Source organism: Thamnophis elegans, chromosome 6, assembly GCF_009769535.1.
Source record: "Thamnophis elegans isolate rThaEle1 chromosome 6, rThaEle1.pri, whole genome shotgun sequence".
Classification (NCBI taxonomy): Eukaryota; Metazoa; Chordata; class Lepidosauria; order Squamata; family Colubridae; genus Thamnophis; species Thamnophis elegans.
Genome location: NC_045546.1, coordinates 24,709,266 through 24,729,407, shown reverse-complemented (window position 1 = coordinate 24,729,407; position 20,142 = coordinate 24,709,266). Strand labels below are relative to the sequence as shown.

At 37.6% G+C, this 20,142-nt stretch overlaps 1 protein-coding gene across 10 annotated transcripts in view; it reads right to left on the bottom strand.

Moving 5' to 3' along the window:
• Positions 1-20,142, bottom strand: part of FRY (FRY microtubule binding protein) — a 200,830-nt gene that overhangs the window by 64,705 nt on the left and 115,983 nt on the right. For 9 of the 10 annotated variants that reach the window (XM_032219636.1, XM_032219627.1, XM_032219630.1 and 6 more), the window contains 9 exons: positions 19,531-19,663; positions 18,821-18,928; positions 12,218-12,473; positions 8,385-8,567; positions 5,904-5,990; positions 4,666-4,925; positions 3,706-3,895; positions 1,688-1,812; positions 717-774 (listed from right to left, as the gene is read on the bottom strand). In XM_032219636.1, the coding sequence (XP_032075527.1) occupies positions 717-774; positions 1,688-1,812; positions 3,706-3,895; positions 4,666-4,925; positions 5,904-5,990; positions 8,385-8,567; positions 12,218-12,473; positions 18,821-18,928; positions 19,531-19,663 (1,400 nt within the window). The remainder of the gene's footprint in view (positions 1-716; positions 775-1,687; positions 1,813-3,705; positions 3,896-4,665; positions 4,926-5,903; positions 5,991-8,384; positions 8,568-12,217; positions 12,474-18,820; positions 18,929-19,530; positions 19,664-20,142) is intronic. The other variant, XM_032219628.1, reaches the window with a different exon arrangement.

The window sequence follows — 20,142 nt, the reverse complement described above, 5'->3', positions numbered from 1 at the left end:
TGTTAATGACCTAAGTGGTTGCTTCCAGGAGGCTACTGATGCCTTTCAATGGGCTGTGATAGGCCTTTGAGCTGTTTTTAGATGCCAGCATGTGAACTATTGCCAACAGCTAAGCCATTCAAAAGGCCCAGTCAATGTTTTCTCAGGTATTCTGTAGCAGCAGCTGCTCTCTGTGGTTAATTCTACTCACTGTATCTGCCAAATTTGCCTGCTTTTTCAGTATCCTTCTTTTGCCTTTCTCTTTCTGACTTCTATGTTGCCACACATAGTGCTATGGCTAAACTCTATAAACAGTTGGCTTGTACAGTTTTAAGGAAGAGGGATAAAGGGACAGGAAGAGAGAAATGTGGGCATTCCAACCACTGCATGTCTTCACACTAATTTCTGTTGTCAAATAATTGAAAATCAGAAATCCCTAAGAGACAACAGATCTCCCAACAGTGTCTGATCACTACCAAATTTCAAATCAGTAACATTTTTCATAGATAATTCTTTTTTCTTTGTAGCAACTTTCGTTGTGACAAATTAAATGCTTTATGTTGCAATTATTCTGTTTGTTGTTGATTACTACCCACACAATTTTCAGATATATCTTACAAAGGAAAGTTTATTTAAAAAATCAATTTATTTAATATTTTTGTCCAAAATAATTTATTAATTAATTTCAATCCTATTTATCATCTGTTAAATATTTACAGCTTAACTTTATTACCAACCTCTGGTCTTCTCTCCAATGCTTCTTTCATTAGAGGGTGAAGTTCCTCCACTAATTCTCTAAAGTAAAAAGAAATTATTTTTCAAATAAAGTTCTTTAGTAGATTGCAGTTGTAATATCTATGAGAGTATATACCCTTTCTCCAAATGCATGTTTTATTTTTTGGGTGTATTGTGAAGATACGTGGATTCTTGAATATTTCCACAAAAACATATCAATAACCTTGTGATGGTGTATATATATTGAAGGCACATCAAAATGATTAAGTTCTTAAAAACAAGAATACTCTGCTTTAGATGGAGAGTGGAGTTTCTAACAGATCTCCTACAAGAGCAACTACAAGTGGTGAAACTTGAAACTTATCCTAACAGATGAAGCCAACAAACTCCAGTTAAACAATAATTGAGGAATCTGAGCCTGTAGCCTAGGCTTCTTTTTTTAATAGTAAATGTATTAAAGTTTACAGTTGCAACCAAGGTAAAGAATAATAGAAACTAAAAAGGGAAAAGTGCAGAAAATAAATAAATAAAAATAATAGAAATATTAATTAGATTTTTTTTACAACTCTGTAGTCCCTTAATTCAGGGTAGAGTTGGGGCAACTGAGTAGAGCTGAGCATTTACTGGTTGGATGCCCTTCCTGATGCCTACGTGAAGTTCGCAGCAGATATTTTTTCTTTGCGCCCTCAGAGATAAATATCTGCCACTATATAGGATTGAACTCTCAACTATAAATATTAATTATAATTACCATGCAATATAACAATTTTACTTTTTAGTCTTCTGCATATTATAGATTATTTAGTAAATAATCTATTTGCATTATGCATTAATGTTTCAAAATTTATTATCAAGATGGTTACACTGTTTAAAGCTGTCTTCTATTTAATTCAGTGTTCCAATAATAGTACATTTTATTACATTTAATACTAAAGCAAATTTGGACTATGAATAACTCATGCCATACAAATACCTGAAAACAAGAGCATTAGTTCTTCCAAAGCCTAGTACAAGTGATTCAGTGATTTCTATGCTTTCAAGTCTCATCAAAGGCACTAGCTGTTTTAATAACACACCAACAGATGGAGTTCCAATAGCCTAAAATAAAGTGAAAATAAGTTTAATGGGTATGGTCATTAAAAATATTTAAAATTATGACTAGCAAAGTATGCATAGTTATAACTGTTGCTAATGAATTTTTAAAAGGCACATTTTGCAAGGCAGGATTATGTTCAAAATAGCCAAGAAAATAAAATAATATACTGTAAGTGGCACATTTATTAAAGCAATGTTTAAAAATAGTTCAGTAGCAGAACTGTAACATGTACTTTTCTCTTTAACATATACAGTCTGATTTACTCCTGTTTAATATCACTGTTATCTTTGCAAGAATGAGATTGGAAAGACATTTCTGAATGGTATGTGGAGCTTGGTAATATAGTTTTGGAATAGAGTCATTCTCAGTTGAAAAGGAGATTTTGGTAATTTATCTCACGCCTGATCTATAGAGTTTGGATATTTACCCTGAAGACAGAGGATTCAATTTTATTTTCTTCAAGACTACTCAATGCTTTTGCTAATTATAACTGTTTAAAAATCCCCAATACAGAAAATACATTTCTGAGTCCCTTCTACACCCTGCCATTCTTTATTATCTGCTGAAGAAGGGGAGAATAAACATTGTGTAAATTGGTGGCAAAACAAGAACATCTAACAGAAAGGCTGCACAGTTGGGGACATTTAAAGTTCTTTACCCGAACAACAAGACATTCCAAAACACCATTCATTATTTCAGAAATGATTATCAAGAGATTTATCTCTTTCATGATCTTTCACTTGACCTCAAATGCTAACTCCGAAAAGAAAGCAGGCCTTTTACCCAAAGGTCAAGCATCTGAGGCTGGTGCATTTCAGAGACAAAAATGTAATTGGCGGAAAAAGATAATCCTAAAAGCAAATGGAATGATATTTTCATACTTGTCTCCTGCCAACAGAATGGCTTACAAAGCAAATTAATAGTCAAAGAGGGAAAGACTAGCCCATTCATTCATTGTTTGTTTTCATACTTTTATATCTTGCCCCACTCCTGAGCTAACAATGGACTAAAACACAGAATACCAAAACTAACTAGATAAAAACAATACACTGGCTAGGGAAATAACGATGAACTGAGCAAAACATTTGAAGGCGCTTGAAAAAGATAGTATTAACAGTGCCTTACTGCTGGTGGACAATTGTGAGACTGCAGAAGATAGTTTAACTTTTCTGGAGGAGTCCATTCAGATCTGTTACACTCTTTCTTCCCACAGCATAGCACTACCCAAACATTTTAGTGCAGAAACAATAGAAATAAACACAATTACATATCTGTAATTGTCTTCTTCAATTCCTTTTTTTCCAAAATTATATCCTAACAACTGATTAGTAATTACAAGTTTGCTTGGTGCATATACTGCAGCACCTCCAGGGGTGGGCTGCTACAGATTTGTCCAGGTTCAGGAGAAGCCGTAGCTAATGTTATGGCTGGTTTGGAAAACTTCCAAATCCCACCCATGGCTGGCCCTGCTCACACCTCCCCTCCACTGAGTCTCCATGTGGCCCATTTTAGATGCAAGTAAGTGCAGGGGCTAGGTGGAGGCTCAGGGAGGGGGGAAACGGGCCTCTCAGAAGGCCTCCAGAGCCCAGGGGAGGCAGTTTTTGCCCTCCCAGAGGCTCAAGGAAAGCCTCCGGCGACTGCGGAAGGTGAAAATGGCCCCTACGCCAAGGTGCAGGAGGCTGACTAGGCCACACCCACCATGGCCACGCCCACCCAGCAACTGGGCAGAGAACCCATTGCTGAAATTTTTGAAGCCCACTCCTGACACCACTTTAAAATCTGCAGGAAACAGCATATTATATGTACGAACAGTTTGAGGACATTGTGCAAAACTCTATAATAACTATAAACATTTTAGTCACATTATAAATTATTTTACTGAAATATGTAATTACCTTATTATCATAACTAATGGTACCATCCGGCGTAGTAGCCATGATCTCTGGTGTAGAAACACGCAGATGTCCAGGACTCATAATGCTGGGTTTAGCTACTCCAAAGCAGAGAATCAGATAGTTTCTCCACAAAGTTACATAATGATCCCCAGTGCTGGGTGTACTTGTTTTCTTTGCATTCACAGGACTACTAGAAATATGGTTTAAAATAAACATTTTTCAAATTCAAATATTAAATATAATTTTGTTCTATATTTTTTACAATACCAATAACATGAAGAAAAAGAGAAGGAAATTAACACTTTATAACTCATCCAGTTATAAAATAAAATTCATTTAAGAGATTGAATCAATAGCAAACGAGATATTTCATTCTGAAATCTTAGAGAGTAACAGCAGGTTAATAGTAAACAAGATAAACCTATCGTCTAACTTAGTAACTAGCCTCATATCATTGAGCCACACTTTACTGAATGAGTCATATCACACTAAGCATAACACAAAAGAAATAACTTGGCTTAGCATTTTATATAGACCTGATCTATAAAGAATATTTTCCAATATATCTAATAGTGGGTACAGCAACAGAACATTCTTCAATTTGGTTTTTTAAATTGTTAATTTTAAATTTGTTACTCGATCTATGACATGCTAATAATGAAATTCACCCACATGTAAAATCAAGAGATGTAGAGATCAGGGGAACAAAGAATATTTTTTTTAAAAGTGCTTGATGTCCAGCTGCAATACTTTAACTAAATCATGCAGAAGACTTAAAATATAATTATTGTTTACAAACATATAATTCTCATACATCCTTGAACTGTTAGGTTTATTCTTTAAAAAGTAATCAAATATATCTAACATAATAACTTCTCTGAGGTGGTTCAAAAATAAATAAATAAATTCACCTAAGTTTGAAAACAGGTAATATTAATAGGTAACATTAACAGAACTTACTTTGGATCAACCAAAGGCATCACTAGCTGTAGCCTTGTAAATGCATAAGGCCAAGCATAGTTAAGAGCTGTAGGACAATGCTTTGGTAAATTCTCTTGCCTAAGAAAACTGAAAAGGCAGAGAACCCAAGGATCTTTGACCGACTGTGCAAATATCCAGACATGGGATGGGCTTTTTACATCATAATGGCTATTAACAAGTACTGCATTCCATTCTACCAGCCACTGCAAATCCACATTATATGTTAGTGGTAACGTTGTCTGTGAAAAGAAATGAAAAGAACGATATCTCAGAAAATAATCTACTTTTCATATTTTCTTTGGTACAAAACTCTGCTAGATATCCAGGCCTCATGTCTGATGATGAGGCTTTCTCTACTGAGATGGATTCTCTAACATATACAGAACTGATATTACATTTTGCTGATTCAGCATTCCATTCCTGATTTATTTACATATTTCTTATTTAAGTAACCAAATGTTCTCTGTTTATTGCCGTTGTTTCTTCAGCATTCAGATACAGAACAGTTTGTCTTCATCAAAATCCACTCAAGGAATTTGTTTCTTAGTTCATTTACTTGGTTAACTTACTCAAGCTCTGTGCATTTATATTAATCCAATAAACAGACAGTATGCTCTAATGGAAGATGAAGTGCATTAAATTAGCAGCATAGACCTAGTAGATAATGGAGCTGAAACCTCGTTCTATGGAAGTCTCTTGATACAGATAATTCTTAACTTACAACCACAATGGAGCTGGAATTTTGGTCATAGGTTGTGGACATAAGTCAAGGCACCATATGACTGGACTTGATTTTATAAATTTTTTAATGGTCACAACAAATCATCATTGCTGTTAAGTGAATCCAGCATATTCAACGGGTTTTTTTTTTTTTTTTGCCAGAAAACAGCAAAAAGTCCCATCATAGTTACGTAACTAAGAACCAAAGCAACTGGTCATAACGGCGTCAGTTGCCAAGAGCTCAAAATGTAATCAAATGACTGCAGAGCTGGTGGTGTGACAATCATAACTTCGAAGGTTGGTTATAAATGGCTTTTTGCAAATATGTCATAAAATGATAATTAAGCAACTGATTGTACATCAAAGACTACCTGTAGTTAAAATTGTTATTAGATGATTGATTTTCTGCTAAAAATGGAAAAATCTATACAACAATAATTGCAGGCTACAATGTTTATTTGGCATTTGTATATTGTTAATGATGAGAAATTACTTACTGAGTCAGAAACAGCCACGTGAATAAAACTTTCTAGAATAGAAGAACTTAGCTGGTCCATAACATCAATCATAGGTCTATCATCATCCTGTACACATGAAAGTAGCAATAATTAATTGCATGTGTGGAAATGATCTCTCTCTCCCCCTCTCCCTCTGATGTGGAAACATCCACAACCACATATACTCGATGGGGGGAGAATTTTGTAAGGTAAAAGATGAATAATTGTAATCTCTTACAGAAAAAAGTGACTCAATATATTATACTTATATTAAGAATTATCAAATTTATCAAAAGTAAGTAAGCACTTATTTTAGGGCAAAACACTATCACTTTATTTACAATTTTAGCAAGCACGTACTTACTCTTATGCGTGTATTCTCTAGAAAGAATGTGGTAGTTAAGTTTATCTCTACTTTCCCAGAGCATTTGGAATTGCATTACGAGAAGCTAGAATGTTTAAGAAAACATTCCGTTGGCAGAAACTGAAGCTTTTCCTTATGAATTCCAGCTATTCCAGTAATGCTGGGAAGGAAAGAAATAAACTGCCCTACCTTGTTTGTTGAATTTTATTCATGTCTCTGCAAGTGATAAAAGTAAAAGAGATACCATACCCAGTAATTACATACTAAATCACATGTGATTTGATCAAATATGTTAAAATACTCCCTTTCAGAAGTTTCAACAGTTATAAATTTGGTACCAATTAATACCATAATCATAGCAATGCGACATTCTGTGTTTACCAGATTCTATATGACTTACGTCAATATAACCTAATTGTCTGAAAAAATAGATTACTTTTTTCTAAGAATCCCAATGGCATAAAGCTAGAATATTTTAAATCTTCTTTAATAATTAATAGCAATAGCACTTAGGCCTATATACCACTTTACAGTGCTTTACAGCCCTCTCTAAGTGGTTTACAGAGTCAGCATATGGCCCCCAACAATTTGGGTCCTCATTTTACTGACTTTGGAAGGATGGAAGGCTGAGTCAACCTTGAGCTGGTGAGGTTTGAATTACTAAATTGTAGGCAGCCGGCAGGCAGCAGAAGTAGCCTGCAGTACTGCATTCTAACCACTGCGCCACTACAGCTCTTGTAATGTAGGGTTACAAACTAGGAATATAATCTCTATGATTTTATAGTTGACAAATAGGTATTAATACCCTTTATTCTGATGTTTCTCAACTTTGGCAACTTTAGAATAGGTTAAGTTCAACTCTCACAATTCCCTAGCTAACAGGGATTGAACTATAATTTAAATTGCAAAGGTTGAGAAACTCTGCTCTACTGTCTTAAGACCACATTGCCATCTGGTTTTTCCCGATGTCATGTTATAAAAATATTAACTGCAAAGTATGTTTGCAGAAATATTTTTACATCTCATACCAGGAAGGGACATTTGGTGACTTGGTCTTAATATGTCTTAATACCAATGCCCCTTGTTCAAAATCAACTCAGTTCAAAAATCAATATTAAACTATTTTTCTGGGCCTGAAAAAAATATTAGCTGGGTAAAATAGACAATGAGAAGCAGGAAAGAGGGTTTCAAGCAGTGAGCAAGTCACCTTTAAACTTGTGTAGTTCCTTATTAAGATTGAAAAAGGCCTTCTCGTTAGGGAATAAAATCTATTTCAAAGCCTGCCGTATAGCTTTGGTATTCTCACTGTTCAAAGGTAGCTTCAATAATATCTCTGCAAAAACAGATTCAGCTCCAACTTATAAAAAGAAACAAAAATAGCCCCTCCTGTATGTTACCTCTTCTTCATGATAGCAAGTTGGCTTAACAACCCATCTCCTAACTCATTTTCTTGCAGTTCCAAAGCTGCAAGAAACTACTCTTAACTGACAGATACTTCTGGAAAATTTGTAGTATTTATTGCCATTATTTTTATTATCAGATACTCATTTTGGAAACCTCAATACTTTAATGTAAACAGTTTGGGAAAACTTTTGGTGTTTATAATAGGTTTTAATGTTCTCTGATGTGTTATTCAATATTTTTTTGTCTTTAACCACAAATTAAATGAATAAAATTAAACTAACTTAAATTGCAATATTCAGAGACCCCATGGAATTGATATCCATATAATACTTGCACATTTTCACTGCTGGGGTTAAATAGCAGCTTTTAAGAAATTAATCTTGATCAGAAATGTAATGCATATAGAAACAACTGACCTCCTTGCCCTGCCATGTGGTCCTAATCTGAACTTTCTGTAGCCATAGTTTATATTTTTAGAACTCTAAATATAAATCACATATCTTTTGCTGTCACAGCTGATTTGGCACTCACTAACTCTCACATCCACAACAGTGATGAAAACTAAGGGAACCTAAAAGCAAAATGTATTGGTTATTGATCTTGGTAGTAATTAATTTTTAAGTAAACTTGCACTAAATTTCAGCCCGAACTGATAAAGCGAAATTTCATTGTTGGGGAAAGTGAAAGTCATGATACAGTCAAGAAAGCCATACCTCTGCTTGTCCTAGTGCATGAAATAAAGCACGGACCTCTCTGAGAATCAAAACTGCCAATTTACGTGTGGCAACTTGGAAACTGCAGAGTAATACCAGTGCGAAACCTTCAACAGCATGCAGTACATTTGAATAAGAACTTCGTTCAGTCTGGGTCCTTTGACCGGATCCATTTGCTATCAGCTGCAATATAAAGCATTTATTAACTCATCCAAATATATTTCAAGTTTTAGTCTTTAGACTGTTCTAATTTAGAAAAATATATAATCTGAACTGTAAAATTTGAAATGGAAACTAAAAGGCAATGACTTGTATGTTTCCTTGTTCACTGAAGTAATAACTACTTTTCATTGTTATTCTTCAAAAGCATTACCCTGTGTTATACTGGTCTATGGCTGTAATAAAGATTTTGATTTGATTACCCTGTGGTGCACACAGGGACGTGCAGTCACTAGAGGCAAGGGAGGCGGAGCCTCCCCAGTCTCCTGAGAGAAAGGAAAGAGTTTTAATTTTTTTTTTTAATGAATTAAAGCCAGGATAGTTGCTACCAGATTTCAAGTCACAGTGGCTTGGTGTCTGCTCTCAGTGTTAACTAGGAGGAGGCGAGAGAATTCAGAGCCTCTTTTGCTTAAGGAATTTTTCGCCTTTTAAAAGTTAAGGCGGAGTTAAAAAGCAAAAGATTTAATATGCAAAAGAGGCACTGATTCTCCCGCCTCCTGATCTGGGAGCAGCGAATCATGTCTTGCACTTGAGCGACTGCGCAAGTGCAAGGGTGATTCTGGAGAGGTTTTTCTTTGACCACTAGCCGCCATTTCTTCAGCAGCCAGCCCAGCACCGAGCAGGGAGGACGAGGAGGAGGAGGAGGAGAAGAGCGGTGAGCCCTTGTCGGGTGGGGGTGGGTGGCTGGCTGGCTGGGAGAAGAGCGGTGAGTCCCTCCCCAGCCAGCCAGCATTCACCCCCACCCGACCTGCTCCCTGCTTGGCCGGCCAGCTGGCCGGCACAAAGACTCACCGCTCTTCTCCTCCCAGCCAGCCAGCCACCCACCCCCACCCGACCTGCTCCCTGCCTGGCCGGCCAGCCGGCACAAAGACAAATCGCTCTTCTCCTCCCAGCCAGCCAGCCACCTGACCTGCTCCCAAGAATGTCAGCGGGGATGGAGGAGGCGGGGGGCGAGGCGGCAGAGCGCGGCAGCGGCGAGAAGCAACGTCCCCGCCGCTGTCTCGTCGGACACAGCGGCGGGGACGTTGCTTCTCGCCGCTGCCGCGCTCTGCCGCCTCGCCCCCCGCCTCCTCCATCCCCACTGACATTCTTGGGAGCAGGTCGGGTGGCTGGCTGGCTGGGAGGAGAAGAGCGGTTTGTCTTTGTGCCGGCTGGCCGGCCAGGCAGGGAGCAGGTCGGGTGGGGGTGGGTGGCTGGCTGGCTGGGGAGGGACTCACCGCTCTTGCCTCACCAACAGTATCCTTCACCGCACATCACTGGGTGCACAGTATGTGTAAGTAACATTAACTGTCTGACATTTGATTTCAGCCATAATTGGATTTTCACAACAACAAAAAATTGATATCTGCTCTCTGCTACTATTTAAAATTACAATTAGGATAAAAAGAGAAGCTAAATTTCCATGCCAGACATCTTTAAAGCAGGTGTATAGCATGGGAAAACCAATATTCAAAGCCCATCATCCATAGTTCTGAAATTTTAATATAATTTTGAATTACATACAGTAAATGGCCAAATTATGCACTTCATCTAATCTGGCTAATTCTTCTTCTGCAAAATAATTACTATTTATAGAGATGCTATCCAATCCAATCAATTTCAGGATATGTAGCATAATCTATTACAGATTTGAAAAGCAAAATCCAAACAATAAACAACACAAAGACTCAGTAAGAAACCTCCTCTGTTGGTTGAACAAAACAGGGTTGGGAAAAATATATATAATTGCAGAAGAATTAACTGGAAGAAAACAAGGTCCATTTATTGAAGCATTTGAGGGTACAAGCTTATAATCTATTTATAAAACATTACTTTACAATCTTTTTATAAAACATTTTTCTGTTTTTCTCATTCTTAAGCTTATTTGTGGTAATATTATTTAAACATAGAAATAGAAATTCCAAGGAAATGCAGGGCAATAAAGATTAGGTTAGAAACAACACCAGAATGTTTCCTTCCTGCCTTCCTTACAGGATTAGCCCTGTAAAGTGGAAAAAAACAAAATGAGATTTCTTCCAACAATTGGTTCTCCAAACTGCTTAGAAAGTTAACAACCGGTTCCCCCAAATAGGTGAGAATTGGCTAAATCCAACCACTGGGTTCTTTCTTCTTCTACTGATACACAATAAGGTCCTTTTGTAGTTAACTATGATGAACAATGCATGGAAAGCATGAGGTTCATTAATTATATTAAAATATATCATTATTAAATATAAATACGATGCCATCCTTCGTGTGCATAACATAGTATAGTTATAAAATATGGAATAGATATTTCCTCCCATGTTAGATACATATGATATAAGTATTTTTCTCTTTCATTTAGCTGTTAGTAGGATTTGAGCATATCTTAGCTTGATCACAAACTGACTGCTTTCAGCATCTTTTCTGTCCTTTTTATATGGTGATGAAATTTGTAGACATTCTCAGAGAGGTTGGAATTCTACATGAAATTTTTGTGGACTTGCTCCCTAGAAAGTATGTATGTAACGTGTTTCCCCAAAAATAAGACAGGGTCTTATTTTCTTTTGACCCCCCCCCCCTCCCAATTTTGCTTGCGATTGGGTGCCTGAAGAGCCGGGCACAGCCTCAGGGGCAAATGGCTGTGTTGCATTTTCGCAGTAGCGCAACAAAGCCGCCATGAGGTGACCACGCTCATGAGCAGCCACCCAGCAATGCCCCTTTCCAGCCGGGCAGAGCACCACTCACCAACCCAGTAATATCCCAAAGGCGCTAAGCCGCATGGCGCTCTGCCCAGCTGGAAAGAGAGGTTGTGCGAGCACTTGTTCTACCTCCAGCTCGCGTGCCTCCCTGCCTCACCATGCCCAACTCTCCCTGCAGGGCTAGGCCAGGGTGCTGCCGCCCCACTGCTGCCGCCGCCACCCTGCTGCTGCCATCACCATGCTCTGAGCATAACCGGCTTCCAAACTCTGGAGATTCGCTGCTGAGTCTTCCGGCAGCAGCCGCTCTGGGACTATGCTCCATGGTTGTGGGCTGGCTGCGGGAAGACTCTCAGAGACTCTCCTGCAGGGAGAGTTGGGCATGGTGAGGCAGGGAGGCATCCGAGCTGGAGGCAGAACAAATGCTTGAACCACCTCTCTTTCCAGCCGGGCAGAGCGCCACACAGCTTAGCGCCTTAGCACCAACTGGGTTGGTGAGTGGCACTCTGCCCGGCTGGAAAGGGGCATTGCCGGATGGCTGCGTGTGAGAGCAGCCACCCAGCAACCCCCTGCTCCAGCTGGGCACAGCGCCACCCACCAACCTAGCGGTATCCCAAAGGTGTCAAGCAATGTGAGTGCATTTGCCTCCCTCCCCCTGGCTCCTGAGGCTTTGCGCCTTCGGGATATCGTTAGGTTGGTGAGTGGCGCTCTGCCTGGCTGGAGGGGGGGATGTTTAGGGGGCTTATTATTGGGGGATGGCATATATTTTTGCCCACAGGGAAAAAATGGCATGGTCTTATTGTTAGGAGATGTCATAATTTTGGGGAAACATGGTAGGAGGCTACTATACTTGCTGAAAAAACACGTCTGCCAAATTTAGAATGGGTACTCCAATTCGATAAAGTGAAAGAACATGTTAAGAAGACAGAGTTATCTTTACTTTTAGAATCTTACCTCTGAAGATCGGACTTTTGTCTGTTCGTTGGTCTTCCCAGAAGTTTGTATTGTAAGCTTCCATTGTGTTAGCAACTGTAACAATAATTTTAAAGATGTGTCCAAGAGGCTATTATGCACATCATTCACTTCACGCAACAAAAAATTTGTGAAACCAAAAAGAACATCCTCTCGCCAATCAACAAAATCAACTAATAGACCCTGAAGTGAATTTTGAGCAATGTGCCGAAGTTCATCATCCATATGTATAGAAAGCCTATGTAAAATAAAAAAAGGGAAATGACACATTATGGGCAACTTCTATAGAAAAAATAATCACAGCATCTATTTGTAATAGCTACTCATTTAGATCTACAAAAACCACTATTGTTATACATTTTTTCTCAGTCAACATAGTTTAGTATATCTAATAACAACATGTAATAGAATTTGTTTCTGAACAGATTTGAGTAAGTTTATATGTTAAACTTTTCTTGAAATAACTTATCAGAAAGTGTTTAATTTTAACATAAAATATATTGCAAATAATATTGTAAAATTAATCTTGTTTCAATTGAAGTTTAGTTCAGATAGATGATAGATATTTCTATTTTCAAAACAAAACAGTAAAGTTCAAGGCACAAGGTAAAGGAAAAGGTTCCCCTCGCACATATGTGCTAGTCATTCCCGACTCTAGGGGCAGTGCTCATCTCCGTTTCAAAGCCAAAGAGACAGCACTGTCTGAAGACGTCTCTGTGGTCATGTGGCCAGCATGACTAAACGCTGAAGGTGCACAGAACGCTGTTACCTTCCCACCAAAGGTGGTTCCTATTTTTTTACATGAATTTTTTACATTCTTTATAACATGCTTTTGAAGTTGGTTCCTATTTTTCTACTTGCATTTTTTACATGCTTTCCATTACTTGTCCCAGCAGAAGCTGGGACAAGTAACAGGAGCTCACTCCATTATGCAGCGCTAGGGATTTGAACCACCAAACTGCCAACCTTTCTGATCGACAAGCTCAGCGTTTTAGCCACTGAGCCACCGCCTTCCTACAAACAAGGCACAAACAACATTCTTAATATTCTGATTTCAACAAAATTACCAACCCAGTTACTTTTCTTCATAACAAGCAGGCTTTCAAGAAAGCTACCATTCAGGCCTAATTTAAAAAGTATTAATATTTGCTCAATTTCTTGCAGTTTATTACAACTATGTCCTGATTAATTTTGAAACTTTAATTTCCAAGATATATGTAAACTACTGTATCTAAGCTATAATTTCCCCCCTAATCTAAAGTATGAAAAGAATTGGGAAGCTCTGGTTTGTTTCTATTTCATAAATGCCAACTATCTTGCAATTGTCTGCATTCAGATACCCTGTGACAGTTTTGATATATGATATTATAAAAAGAGTACTAGGAATGAGCTGGTAGAGTCAGTATCCAATTTCATTTCAATTAAATTAAATTACCAGAGGAAAGAATAGTAAATACTTTAAAATAAACTGCATATTGTTATATAAAGTTTTATAAAGTTGCTAAGGCATTTTTAAAGAAAAGAAGGACATTGGCCTTGTTATGTTTGGAGCTAGAAGCAAAATGTTTCCTGGCTTTTCAGTCAACAATATTGTAATCTCCTAATGCAGAGCAGGTCATTTAGTACTTTCCAGATATCCTGTATTTTAACTCTTACTAACTCTGATCACCAGAATGGCCAAAAAGCAAGGAACTATGAATTAGAGTAGAAAACATATGTCAGGCATCATTTTGTCTGTATTCAAAAGTTGAAACAAGTATAAAAATACCACACTGCACGTTGGTCTCCTATTCTAGAAGATGCATATGAAGACAGATACTGGAAGAAGGGTAATTAAAAAAACTGAATTTGCATACTAGCTTTATTTTACTCAAATAAACTAAATAAGGTTGATACAAAATGAGTTAGGAAGAGGAACTCAGAATAGCAATCGGTAGTCTGTATATAAACAATAGTGGCAATATTTGTCATCTGGTTCATAGTTTGAGTTTATTCCAGCAATAATATTTAAAAAAAGAATAGTGTTTGTTTCTTGTCCTGTAGTTTTGTAATGTAATATCACAATGAGAATTTGGAATGAACCGGAGCAACCGATTTGACATTTGACATTAGAATTTTCTTCAGCTGTTTGTATACAAAGGAGTGGCAAATTATGACACATACATAGTGACATCCATTTTTGTACTTGAATCACATGCAAGAACGCATAGGGTGGCTCTTGCATCATGACAGTCATTTTGTCATTCTGTTGTATGTGTACAAATTCCTTTCTGAGGAATTTCAAAAGGTGTAGATTCTATACATAGGGTGTTTAATATTTAACTGTGACTAGCACTATAAAATCTGTACTGAAATGCTAATTTTTGAAATATGAAGAAGGAAATTAGGAGGTCAACATCATAATGTTTGACATGAACACAGTTTATTCTTAAGCAAATATCTTAATCTAACAATGTTTTAAAAAACAACTGCTTTGAAGTTATTCAAAGCGTGCACAATAATGGCAAGAAGTAAGTATGCATTTCAGCTAAGCTTCAAAACTAAGGCAAATGCAGCCCATCATCAATACTGGGGCCTGCTAGTTTCTTGACATTATTTGCAATTATTACTTTCTAAGCCCCAGACAAACAAGAAATACAGGGAATGGGGATCCGGGGGGAGGAGCCTGTCGCCGAGGAGGGCTCAACCGAGCCCCTCTCAGAGATCTGGTCTGTATATCTAAATAAGATCATAGATATCACCCCTTTTTGGCATAAAGGGGCAGGGAGTAGCTCTGTGTGCTAGGGTCTATTCGTAATTCACAGCCTTTCTCTTTTTTTTTGGCTGTGGACAGAGATTAGATCCAGCGTGAGCGGAGCTTTTATCTCCAGCCAGTTCTTCTCAGCTGCCTTTTTTTTGCAGCCCTAGACAGGCGACCCCCCCCCCCAGGACAAAGCAAAGTTGTTTGAAGCTAAGATTAATACGGGCGGGTCCCACCCCTGTGAGATTTATGCTTTTATTACTATCGTAAATACCAGCACCATTTGTCTTAGAGGCTTCTTTGTTTAAACGGACTTCAAAATGGCGATTTCTCTCCGTTGGTGACTGATAGGGGATGTACGTAGCCGGTTCTACCTTCCTGCAGACCGCTCCTTAACAAAATAATTTTTTTTGTTTTTGTTTTTTTGGAAACAGAGGGGAGCGAAAGCGCTGTTTATTTGTTTATTTATAATGGCACCCAGGTCAAAATCGAAGCGTCTCTCTACAAATGTGCCTAAAGAATCTGTGAATGAACTTAAAGAATTTACACTGGCATCGCAGCCCTTGTCTCCTACGCCCTCTACTGGAGAATTCTTAACACAGGAATTTTTTTTTCAAATGTTTAATGATTTTAAACAAGAAATTAAGGAATTTGTATTGGAGCTATATGGTGATTTAAAGTCTAAAATTGACCAAATGAAGGCGAATACGTTTGCAGCCGTGTCTGCCCTGTCAGATTATACCGCTGAAATAGAGAATAAATTAGAAAGTTTGGAAGAGGCTAATTCTAATTTAACTACTAATATTCAAATATTACAACAAAAAATTAGAGACACTCAAGAACAGCTCGTTATGATAAACTTTAATAAGAAGGCATTCGCAATAAGAGTCAGAGGATTCCGCGAAAAGGAGCGAGAGAATCTGAAACAGACCTTTGTTGAAGCCCTCAGCCATGCGGTGGGAAGCCCGGGACTTAACTTTGATTGGCAGATTCGGAAAATTTATCGCCAGAATTCGTTGGTAGCGGAACAGCGACAGCTCCCGAGGGACATAATTATATATTTCTCCACAAAAGAATCCAGAAACGCGATCATGCAAAAATTTTACAATAATAGTTTGAGAGTTGATGGCCAGAACTTGATTGTCTTCAAAGAAATACCTTTCCAGATGTTAAAGACAAGAAGGGACTATACCTTTTTAACTAAAGAGCTTAGAAATCATCAGATTCAATATAAATGGGAGGCCCCAGCCGGCATTACGGTCACATTTGAGAATCAAAGACTTCGTCTCAACTCTGTTTCGGAGGCTCGAGATTTCTATTACAAGACTTTGAAGGCGGGACTTCCTGATTCACTTGGAGAAGAGGAGAGACAAGCCGAAGGAGAAGGCAAGCAACAGACCACATGGCTGCAAGATGGAGGGGGTAGCTCCCCCTCCCTCGGAGAAGCAGAAAAGCGGAGTTTGAGGATTTAGACATTCTAAAATATTCACTAAAGTTGTGGATTGAATGGGGGTTTGCGACCTCTCTCCGGCAGAAAAAGCGGAATTTATTGGTGGGGTGATATTGAATGTATATATGTAAAATGCATGCAGAATGATTTACGCTGTTTAAATCTTGTTAGAAGGGAAAGTTTGAAGAGATTATTTTAAAATAGAAGGTAAACTGATTCTTGCTGAAACTATTATTTGAATATGTGGAATGATCTATGCTATTTAATTTTTATTAGAAGGGAAAGCTTGGTGAAATTATTTTGAGCTAGATTTTAAACTAATGTTTGCATAAATTTGATAGTGGCAAATATTTGAGAAGCAGGGGATGAGGGTAAAATGCATGCGGAATGATTTACATATATTGGTGGGGTGATACTGAATGTATATACTGAATGATTTACGTTGTTTAAATCCTATTAGAAGGGAAAGCTGGTCGGGATCATTTCAAGATAGAATGCAAACTGATTTTTGTGTAAAGTAATACTTGATCCACGCTGCTTAAATTTTACTAAGAAGGGAAAGTTTGGTCAGTTTATTTTGAATTATTGTTTGAAATTAAGGTTAAGAAAGGGAAAGTTTGATTATTCTTCTGTAAAGTAATATTTGAATATGTGGAATGATCCACGCTGCTTAAATTTTACTAGAAGGGATTATGTTTGAGTTAGATTGTATATTGATGTCTATACAAATTTGGATAAATGTTTATCTGAATACAAGGTTAAGGAAGAGGAATGGGAGAGTCTACAGGAGGTCGGGGTAAATAACAAAGAAGCAAGAGACGAGAATAAAATATAGATAGAATGACTTATACTATTTAAGCATAGATAAAGATGGGGGGCTGAGCTTAACACAAAGAGTTTCTTTTTTTTTTCTTTTTTCTTTGTTCTTTTCTTTTTTTTCTTTTTTGGGGGGTTTTTTTTTTCCTTTAATATATTACTTTTATTTTTAATCCATACGAACATAAGATACTTTAGATAGAAGGCAGTGCCAGGTGTGGGCCCTGGGAAGTCGGGAGGAGTAGGGATGGGGATTTATGGGGGGTGGGTGGGTGGGTGTTAACATAGTCGCAATAAGAACAAGAATGCACTTATATACGGTTGTTCTTTTTTTTCCCTTTTTTTCTCTTTTCTTTCTTTATATTTTTTTTCCCTTGGTTTATTTTACTTTTTATCAGATTATAATAAACAACACTTGAATAAAGGAATACACCAAGGAGGGAGGTAGAGGGAAAGAGGAGGGAGGAGTAAGGAAGGAGTAAGGGGAATGCAAGGAGGGCGTGTTGGGAGTAAGGGGAGAAGGAAGGTTTGAGGGGAAAGGGAAGTAGGAGGGGAGCGTTAGAGGGAGGAAAGGAAAGTTGGAGGGGGTAGATGGGGTGTATGGAGGATGGAAGTGTCAGGTGGGGTTGTGAATGATGAGTTGTGTTTTCTTTTTAATTTTTTTTTATTTTTTTTAATATTTTTTTTTCTTTTATAGCAAATACCCTGTATATAAGTGATTGTAAAATGGAATGTGAAAATGAATAAAATAGATTTTTTTTTTTTAAAAAAGAAAGAAATACAGGGAATGGTGATACTGGTAAATAAGAGGGTGATCTGAACCTTAAACTGGCAAATTTATGTGGGTAGACACTTGAAGCCTGTTTGATGGGTTCAATTCTATGTTTTAAATTTAGCAATAATTTTGCTTGGCTACCGAAAGCCCCATACATTGAGTAATATTAAAATCTCAGATTTAAACCGAATATTGTTATGCTTGTAAGGTTACTTAGATGTGAGGTGGGTTAATCAGTAAGGGTAAATTTTAGAAATTGGAACACAATTTTTTTTGTGTGTTTTGTTATTTTCACACAGAAGCCTAAGCCGATTGCTAGCTCTTCATAATCCCTTAGAGCAGCTGTATCTTTTCTCAGGAAGGCATGGTTGGCAATAGCAATAGCAGTGGACTTATATACCGCTTCATAGGCCTTTCAGGCCTCTCTAAGCGGTTTACAGAGAGTCAGCATATTGCCCCCAACAATCTGGGTCCTCATTTTACCCACCTCGGAAGGATGGAAGGCTGAGTCAACCCTGAGCCGGTGAGATTTGAACCGCTGACCTGCTGATCTAGCAGTAGCCTGCAGTGCTGCATTTAACCACTGCGCCACCTTGGCTCTTGGCTTCAGCAGTTACAGTGAGATTTAAAAAAAAAGTGATTTATGGAATTGCCAGCAGGTCCTATATGCACACAAAACATTTTCCAATGCTTCTTCCAAGGATGCTACATTCCAAGATGCAACAGAATCCTATTATAGCTCCATAGGTTGATCAGCAATGTCATTTTTGCCTCTAAAAATTCTTTAATATGTATACAATTTACCTTGATAGCAAGTCAATCAGCTCTAATTTAGACATCCCATCAGGAAGGAGTCGTGGAATAGCAGCAACACAAGTCCTGAAAAGGTCAATTTTTGGTTTTCTTTCACCTCTGAAAAGAATATGAAATTTATTAATCACTTTTTCATACCAGAGGAAAGAAATATATAAACCACGGGTATTAAACTTGTGATGTCACGTTGCCATCATGTGAAGTTTTGTGATGTTTTTCCCCTTTGTGGAGCTTGGGTGGGCATTGCCTGCCCGTGATGCATCCAGCCCACGGGGTGCCCGATATATACAATAGTAAAATAATATATATCTCTTATTAATCATTCTCCCCAAAATGGCAGTAATTATTTATAAATCAATACAGTCTAGAAAAAGCATTGTGGCACCATTCTATTGCTAAGGTCAAATTTGTCCCAAAACACAAATAAGATCTAAATCAGAGGTATGATGAAAAAAAGTAATTTTGCAGGATCACAAAGGAGATACTAATTCCACTACTGTTTTTAAAGTATCATAAAGAAAGGGTACGATTAACTACAATTCTGGAATTTATTGTCTATGTTTCTCAATATTGGCAGCTTGAAGATGTGTGGACCACAACTCCCAGAAGTCTCCCTGAATAGATAAGGTTTTGCCTTTTAAAAAAAAAAAGCATTAGCTATAATAAATCTAGCTCAATATCAATTATCATTTAAGACTTACGTAATCATATCTTCAGGTTCTTTGTTTAACATTTGTATATTTGTGAGCATCATGCACCGCCCAACTTCTTTATCAAGATGTCGCAGTATGTTGTCTACAGCTTTTCTTACTTGAGAATAATACATTGACATGCCTAGAAAAACATACAATAGCAATAGTACTTAGATTTATATACCGCTTTACAGCCCTCTCTAAGCAGTTTACAGAGTCAGCATATTGCCCCCAACAATTTGGGTCCTCATTTTACCCACCTCAGAAGGATGGAAGGCTGAGTCATCCTTGAGCCTGGTGAGATTTGAACTGCCAAAATTGCAGGCAGAAGTCGCCTACAATACTGCACTCTAACTACTAAATACTTACTGCACCACCGTGGCTCATACAAAGGTAGATGTTTAAATTTAGAACAATTAGCTAGCTGTATACCCTTAAAGAAGCCTTCGAATATATATCTAAAATTTCAGAAAAAATTATAAACATATGCATTTTAGGTGTTATCATTAACAATTGATTATTTTGATTTGTAATAAAAGATGTTCTACCTGACAATTTACTTTGGACTTGAATATTAATGAACCAAATAAAGAAAATATAAATGAAAAAAAAGACATTCCC